The sequence below is a fragment of the Alosa sapidissima genome, chromosome 15 (genome assembly GCF_018492685.1).
Source record: "Alosa sapidissima isolate fAloSap1 chromosome 15, fAloSap1.pri, whole genome shotgun sequence".
Taxonomy (NCBI): Eukaryota; Metazoa; Chordata; class Actinopteri; order Clupeiformes; family Clupeidae; genus Alosa; species Alosa sapidissima.
The window spans coordinates 4,914,501-4,923,313 of NC_055971.1; the positions used below are offsets into that span (position 1 = coordinate 4,914,501).

General features: G+C 39.6%; 1 protein-coding gene across 2 annotated transcripts; it reads right to left on the reverse strand.

The window, feature by feature from the left end:
* Nucleotides 1–351: 351 nt before the first annotated feature.
* Nucleotides 352–5,975, reverse strand: mrps23 (mitochondrial ribosomal protein S23). Of its 2 annotated transcripts, none has more exons than XM_042064534.1 (5): nucleotides 5,779–5,975; nucleotides 3,955–4,134; nucleotides 3,713–3,790; nucleotides 1,233–1,356; nucleotides 352–824 (listed from the first exon to the last, which is right to left on the reverse strand). In XM_042064534.1, exons 1-5 carry the CDS (start codon nucleotides 5,820–5,822, stop codon nucleotides 669–671), a joined length of 582 nt encoding a protein of 193 aa, XP_041920468.1. In that variant the 5' UTR covers nucleotides 5,823–5,975; the 3' UTR covers nucleotides 352–668. The 2 variants fall into 2 exon arrangements, with proteins under 2 accessions (XP_041920468.1, XP_041920469.1); XM_042064535.1 differs by lacking the exon at nucleotides 5,779–5,975 and adding an exon at nucleotides 5,447–5,523.
* Between the last annotated feature and the right edge of the window lie 2,838 nt (nucleotides 5,976–8,813).

Here is an 8,813-nt window from a genome sequence, read left to right on the forward strand (position 1 = left end):
CAAAATGAAAGCTGCTTTTCTTGATAAGATTGCATATAACATATGCTTATGTCGTATAAATTGCCCCTACTCTGAATGGATGTAGACTTGATTCAGACAGGACGTGCTCTACTGTGCTGGCATTCATCGATTGTGTAGCTATGAAAGCACCCTCTGAACCATGACGTGTTGGAGCCATATCTTTTGACTTTGAGATGTGTCAAGCTTCAGATCCTCACTGCTCTTTACAACGCTACCTTCACAACAAAATGCAAGCAAAGCCTTTCCCAGGAGGCACAAGGGACTTGGGGCAGGACTGATGAAAATTGTTTTAATTAAAGCCTATTTTTAAAGATTGTTGAAGCAGACTTCTGACCTTGTAAATACATTTTTATTAGTGCGTCTACCCCATTTTATCCATATAATATGTGGCAAAATTGTTACAAACATGCAGCTGAAATATACACACACACACACACACACAACATACAGACTTCTGGACAGAATCTATCCCATAAATCTGACAGACTATCAATAGTCCTTTCCATTCATGTGTAACTTCAAAAATGTAGTCAAGGTCATGTCTTAAACTAGAGACCAAGCCGAATGAATGGTCAGTATGTTGATAATCCTCACACTCCGTGTGGTCTTGTGCTACAAAGGGGTGAGTTCCAAATGCAGGTGTGTATTTAGGAGGATTTGGGATCTGTGGTCGGTGTTTCTGTCTGTGTCTGGTCCCTCAGTGTTGATGTCGTTTCATCTGCTGCTGTGTTGGTTTGCTGCTCTTCTGCCAACATTTTGGTCAATTTCATGGCCAGTATAGGGTCTCTGTGTTCTGCTGCCACCTGCAGGACAAGAGGTATTGTATACTCAAGTCAAGATCATATTTATTTAATGTACTTTCCTGCTACAATATATTTCTTTATATTAACAGAAAAAAAAAACTGGATCATCATCAGTGGATCATACTGTAACGGATAATGGTACATCTTCCCACAAGAAAATGTAGGCAGCTCAACAAATGAAACATCAAGGTTTCAAAGAAACCTACTGAATAATTACACAATTTAACACAATAGTAGGTTTGACTTACATCACGCTTAATGACAAAAAGAACATGTTAATGGCAACTAGTTTGGTTAGTCAAATGCGCATGTGTGTTTGCCGATACCAAGTAGCAATACTACCACTGATCGAGTATGGGACACTTGCTTATCACAGAACTATAATTAACAGACAACAGAAGAACTCACTGTGGGACCACCCTTTCTCCTGAGTATAATGCCTTCTGCCAGAAGTGCCTTACTGGTCTCCTCAAAGAGGCCGTCTTCTTCAAAGTTTCCAGAGCTTTGCAATTCATTGTACTTCTCCACAAACCTGCCAAACACCAAGCCAATGGATTGATCATTTTCTGTATGTTTCAGTATACAGTCATAATGAACTCTAGTCAGGATTGTACTCCTGGGCTACTTTTTGGTAGCCTGGGTGCCATTCCGAACTTAGTCCCGCCCACAACATTTGAGGTTGGGAAGTTCGGTCTGGCATTGCTCCATTGTGGAGCAAGTATGCTCGCCCTAGATCAGGCGGACCAATCAAATCGGGCTTTAAGATGATGGACAGGTGAGCAACAGCGCCTGGTCTATCACGTCATCTGAGTACGCTTAGATTAGGCTTATGTTTGAAACAAAAAAGCTGTGGCTAGACGGATACATGGCTTTTAAGACCCCATATGGAAAATGCATATTATTTAATGAGGTTTTATCACTGAAAACGATTATTTCTGAAAACTTTGGCCAGAGTTGAGATGTGGGAAAACCCGTGGTTTCACTTTCATCAAGGGAAAACAGCGCTGTTGCATTGCGACATGTTCCCTCGTTCGTTTGAAATCTCTGATTTCCCAGCTGTTTAACATGTTTGTAGCATATCAGTGTTCAACAGAATTATTTTTAAAAACGGAGGGGATATAGGCTATCTGTTTTTTCCTAATATCCTACCCTAGTACGTATCTCTTAGATTTCGCTAATGAGTGTTGTAGGCTAGGAGTTATTGACGGCACTAACTTTTACAAAAGACCAGAAAACAATGTTAAGGCATTTGTGAAGAAGGATGGTTTGTGTGTTTTCTTCCTACACCTAACGGTAAGCTATTTCGTTGCTCTGATTGGTTAGGTCTATCCAATTGAGTGCAGAGGCATTCCCCCCCTGTATCGGTTGAAACACGCCCCATAATTATGTCCCAATGGAGCAGTATCAGACTCATATTCTGACTAGAATTGAGTATGACTACGTCAGGCTAACTTTTTGGTAGAATTGTAGAAAAATTGTAGTATTGTTGTCTGTGGTATTTTTCTAGTCATCTATGACTCACGGCAAAATTCTCAGTTACCCTCAGGGGAGAAATAACATTGGAACTTGAATTTAAATGCAGTGCTACTTTGTCACAGAATAAACAAATCTATCGGAATTTAACAATACCTTCAATTCAAGATTAGATATGATTCACGACTTTAGGTTCATGATGCAATTTTCTCACAATGTTTTTACTTGAATAAGCTGCAGTCGGTGTTTCCCACAGAAAATATGTTAGTTAAGGTGTCTGACCAGGGGGAGGGGCATATGGGCTATGTATAGCTTAATATTCCTATAATATAATATTCCTATAATATAATTTTTTATTATAATATTATATTGTTATAGGCTATAAACTACTTATATAAAAATATAAAATACTGTATTTCTGATTATTTATTAATGACAGCAAACATTATGCAGATATTATAGCCTAGGTGCTGTTAAGCTACATTAGGCTCCAATAGATCTTTCTGTCTCTTGCTGCTTCAGCTGTCAGCAGCACTGGTTAAAGCCTTGAAATATTATAAACAAAGTAGCCTAATTGGCTAGCTCATTATAGTCTAGTACTGGTTGGACTGTTCAGTTTCCCCACGTGGCTTCAAAGTGTAACTCTGGGGTAAAGACAACCTAGGGTCTGTTTACGGTAGTTAACAACTTCAAACTTTTGATCGAGAGCAAAATTATGTTATGGCGTTTTGAGCAAGACTATTGATTTGCATTATCACTGAATGGGCTTACAGTGATACTAACAGGGCAAGGTGCCACGTCACTATTTTATACCACTAACAATGCTCAAAATATTATTACACTTCTGTGGTAGTGTGGTGAGGGTTTCTACAAATTTGTGCAAGGGGCACACACATCCCAGAGATTAAAGTGCTGGACTCAAAGAGACTTACAGTAGATGGACATGAGTAAAAAGTCCATACACTGGAGCTCCAATTGATAAGATGGTTTAATCACCACAAGTGTAACGTTTCAGGCCACACTGCCCTTCCTCACACAAGGTTGCCCTTCCTCAGACAAGGCTTCTACAGACAAACCAATATATTGTAAACGTTGTGTACAGAGAGGTTACAGTATAACAAGATCTGTATCTGTAGGAAGAAAATTCCATGGCTTCCTGGTCCGATATCGTCAAATCAGCGGCTGCGTTCGATCTTGCAGCGCTGCGCAGATCGATTTATTTATTCTTTATGGGCATTTAGTTGCATCGCAATTAATTTTTTCATTCGGTTTTAATTTTCACACGTTTGCAACGATTTTTAACCGATTCACGGTGCATCGTTACATCCCTACAAATCAGTGTAGAAGATATGTTGCCGTGCTTCCTTTACAAAAGAACGAAATGTGATTCATCAATCCACAATATTGAGACATACCTTTGACATGTTGACACAAAGTTGGACTTGGACAGATCGATCGTTCTTGGACCATTCCCATATGTGTCATAAAATTTCCTGCAAGTAGCATATAATATGGATGACTACATTGACATTGTAATGACAACATAAAATTTGACATGCAAATGAAACACATATAATTGTTAATTGCTCATATTGTACATCCAGACAGTCTAATTATAAAATGACAAAATGACTGGAAATAAAAGATTCAAACTTACGCTCGGATTACATCTTCTCTGTAGAATATTTCTGGCACTTTATCCTCAGTATTTCGAACCGTCCTGGTCAATGGTTTCACGTAAAGCGGGTTTCTCTTTGGTGGGAATGCAGCGTACACATCGTACCAAATCGGTTTGTCTTTCTCTTTGATCACACCCGCACGCATTAAATCTCTCACTCTAAAGAAATAAAAACAAGGCTTTTTTAGAGGAGTCAGTTAATCAATGGTGGAAACTCACCATCCAATATTGTTTTCAGAACCAAAAGCTTTAGACACTTGTTGTAGCAGCATTCAAACCCTTTAATATCAAACGCAACTTTATTCTATGATTCTGTTGGTGTCATTTGATAGACCATATGAGTGCTCTACAACCATTTATTTTTGTGGTGATCCTTGTCCTAATCCTTGATACAGATATGCAATAGCACTCCCTAGAACAGTGTTTTTCAACCTTTTTTGTGCCACGGCACACTTTTGACACTTAAAATGTCCCACGGCTCACTAACATCCTGTGTGAAGAAAGAAATTAACATACCATAGCCTAAAATTTCAAATAATACACAGATATGGCCTTATTATGGCTTCTATGCAAGACCTGCTCAATAAAACAAGCGCCCTCTGTTTCATTTGTAGGTGACTATATCTAATTTAATTGTTGTTATGAACTGGATATGTGATGATTCTGTGAATACTGGATATGGGGCCCCCGTTGTACAATGCCTGCATACCACAAATAGTGTAATCATACAATCAATGAGAGCATGTGGTTATAAATTCTTTGATGCAACAGTTGCTTTTCTGGACCAGTGAGTGACATTTGAGTAATTTTCTGCGGCACACCTGATGATCTCTCACGGCACACTAGTGTGCCCCGGCACAGTGGTTGAAAAACACTGCCCTAGAATAAGCAAATGCAGTCTATTCAATGGAGACCTACAAATCAAATCTGCACTCCCAAGGTTCCATGAAGATTTCTGGTGCCAGTGAGTAGCTATAGTAGTAGTACTAGCAGTAGTAAAGCAAATATGAGTTAAATGGTCAAACATTCTGGCAGATGGGCATGCCCAACAAACCTGTATTCAGGTAGCCTACAGAGTAAAGAGTCTGGAAAATGTATCCACATGGTAACTCTTCATTTTCACATAAAAGCATCCTAAATATGTCATCTATTCTTGAATTTCCCCTGGGGATCAATAAAGTATCTATCTATCTATTCAATCTTCTAAGGAAAAAAAAGGTGTAGGGCTTCATAGATATGTAGGCCTAGGCTACTGTAGATGGCATGGCCTGCTTCGAAGGTGAGTGCATAATCTGAACACTCTGTTGAATGGTCAAGCAGACATGACACATGCATTATTGTTTTGAACATCATGTGTTGCTAACTTTTGGCCTTCCTAGACTTTTAAATCATCACTCTTAACATTACACAAAAGTATTCTGTTCATCTAAGGTTTGAAGCAATAGCCAACAAAACAACCCTACATACAAACCATGAAATTCTTTGAAGTTGCTTCAAGAAAGCCGCAAGCCAACTAAACTGTTAGGTATGAGCTACACCAGGCGCGTAACTGAAGGGTTCCGTTCGCGACGCGTAAAATCCATTTTAGATTAATGGTCTATTTTTTTCGAACGTACGCCCCACTGTCACGTCTGGTGTAGCTACTTCCATTGATTATAATGGAAGCTAATTGTTGCAGCAGACACAACACGAACGGAACGCTTCAGTTACGCGCCTGGTGTAGCTCAGCCTTTAGGTAACAAAAGGAATAACCCAATGACTATGATAACCTTGAAAGGGACCAAGCTGAATAGCCGAACGTACCGTGTGAACACAGTGCCGAATTTTTCAAGTCGACTCCCTGCCATGATATCATTCGATTGTTTAATAAATATCACCAAAATGTGCGCATGGAGACAATTCTATGGAAATCTTAGAAAAACATGTTAGCCAGCAGCTCTATTTACAAGTTATCCACTGCCGCCGCATGCAAGTACTGCACGACATCCGAATTGATGACGCTGTACGGTGCCTCTCCTAGGACAAATTGTACGGTTTGCAATTTTTTCCAAGTTTCCATAATAAAAGTTCTCGATGTTGTGTATGAACTAGTAGGGGGGCCTATGTGTCTAATTTGGGGGCTTGTGGGATTCGCATGTTAATTTTTGGAGAGTATTATATCTTTGTTCTAGGGGTTCTTAAGAGTAAAAAAACATGTCTCCATTTTTTTTAAGGTTTTGAAGGACCCAAATCAAAGGTCAAATTCAGAAAAGGTCAAATTTGGTGTTTTGTCCATAAACCTCACATTGCTGGTATTATAGCATAGGGTTTGGTGCCAAAAAGCAAAGATATTCTACAAGGTAGTGTGCAAAAGTGGACCACATAAACAATACAACATTATAAAACATTTTTTCAGAGCACAAAGTGCAGAGATCTCTGTTAAATCAAGTTTAATAGCCTTTTACATAGTACCAGCTGAAGTCTGTAAGGCCTTCCGAAGCCTATGTAAGTGTGAAGAAAAGAAAGGGTAAAGGATCAGCTAGACAAACAGATAGGTGTGTGTGTGTGTGTGAGAGAGAGAGAGAGAAAGAGAAAGAGAGACACTACCAGCATGGACGGATTATGAACTTTCAGGCCCCTGGGCCCAGATGTATTAAAGGGCCCCCACTAATTGTTGCGGGGGACATTTTTTTAAATTATTTGATGTGATTTCCTGTATTCTGGTGCATTTTGGGGATGGCCAATACTTTATTTCAATCAGATTCATAGCCTATGTGTTGATATGATGTGTTGATATTGAGGCAATGATTCCATGCAATGGCTTGGGCCCTCTGACTCCTTGGGCCTCCGGGTTTGGGCCCGGTAGGCCCATGCAGTAATCCATCCCTGACTACCAGTGACAGTTGGCTGTTGATAGCTGGTAGTGATAGAATTTAGAATATTGAATAACTTGAAGCACATAGTGCTCTGTTCTTCATGGTTGGTGATATTAGTGACCTTCTAGCCTTCTACATTTGAGCAAGCACATTTTCATAGTTCATGGTGGCACAGTCTAGTTTCTGAGGTGTGTCTTTCTGTTAGTCAGGTGATGGCACACATATTCTAATAGAAACAGATTTTGGGCTATGTATCCAGTGGCAGATATGTGTGGACTGGTGAATGACCCATCACTAGAGACATATGCCAAATTTCTTGTTTTTGTCCATGAGAGAGTATGGAGATGGGTATCACAGATCAGCCAACAATTACATTGTTATAGTGCAGTTATTTTACAACCGAACAAAGCAGTTTGGCACAGGAACTGCTACAAATCCACCTGTAACAGTGAGCATCTGCAGCATGCTAAGATTCACTACTAGAAATCATGTGAAGCAGGCAGGACTCAGTGTCTTCAGAAAAGACGCGGTAGACCATCTTCTGAACCTGCAGCAACACCTGTAACTACATCAAGTCCATCTAGAGGGACCAGCATAGATAAGTGCTTCTTCTGTCAGAAGCAGACAAAAGAGCGTCTTCATGAGGTGTCCTCTTTCAATGCAGGCAACCAACCAAGAACTATAAGTAATATTTTGAAGTCAATGACTTTTAACAGGTAGCCAGTGCTAGGATGGGGAAATATGTTCATATTTTTTGTGTGTGTGAGCAGCTGCATTTTGTATAAGCTGTAAGCTCTTTAGACAGGTATTATTACAGCCAGCATAATAGCATTGCAATAGCATTGCAATAGTCTATCCTTGAGATGACAAAACATTAATTTCTCGGCATCTGGTAAGGATAAGGACTTACTTATCTTTGAAATGTTCCTTAAATGGTAAAATTAAGTTTTGGTGATCGGTTTTATGTGATTACTTAGTGCTAGGTCCTGGTCAATTATAACTCCTAGGTTTTTAACACTTGTGGATGAAGTCAGTGGAAGATCACTATATGTAGCATGTGATGTGGATAGGATATCCCTCATCTTTTTAGAACCTAAAACCATGACTTCTGTTTTATCTGAGTTCAAAAGCAGGAAATTATTCGTCATCCATGTCTTTATATCTCTTATACATGTGTCAAGTTTGGCTAACGGTGTTAATTCATCAGGTTTTATGGAGAGGTATAGTTATGTATCATCTGTTAAACAACAGGGGCCTCAGTACTGAGCCTTGAGGCACTCCACATTTTACCATAATCTGGGTAGATTGTTTATTATGGACCTGTACAAATTGTTGACGGTTAGGAAGGTATGATCTAAACCAGTGTTTTTCGACCTTTTTTGTGCCACGGCACACTTTTGACACTTAAAATGTCCCACGGCACACTAACACACTAATCCTGTGTGAAGAAAAAATAAACATACCATAGCCTAAAATTTCAAATAATACACAGATATGGCCTTATTATGGCTTCTATGCAAGACCTGCTCAATATAACAAGCGCCCTCTGTTTCATTTTTTAGGTGACTATATCTAATTTAATTGTTGTTTTGACCTGGATATGTGATGATTCTGTGAATACTGGATATGGGGCCCCCGTTGTACAATGCCTGCATAGTGCATACCACAAATAGTGCAATCATACAATCAATGAGAGTATGTGGTTATAAATTCTTTGATGCAACAGTTGCTTTTCTGGACCAGTGAGTGACATTTGGGTAATTTTCTGCGTCACACCTGATGATCTCTCACGGCACACTAGTGTGCCCCGGCACAGTGGTTGAAAAACACTGATCTAAACCAAGCGAGTGCTGAGTCTTTGATGCCTATCAAATTTTCAAGCCTAAGCAGTACGTCATTGTCTATAGTGTCAAAGGCAGCGCTGAGGTCCAGGAAGACCAGTATCGATACAAGGCTAGGTTTTTTGAGGGAGGGCTTAATAAC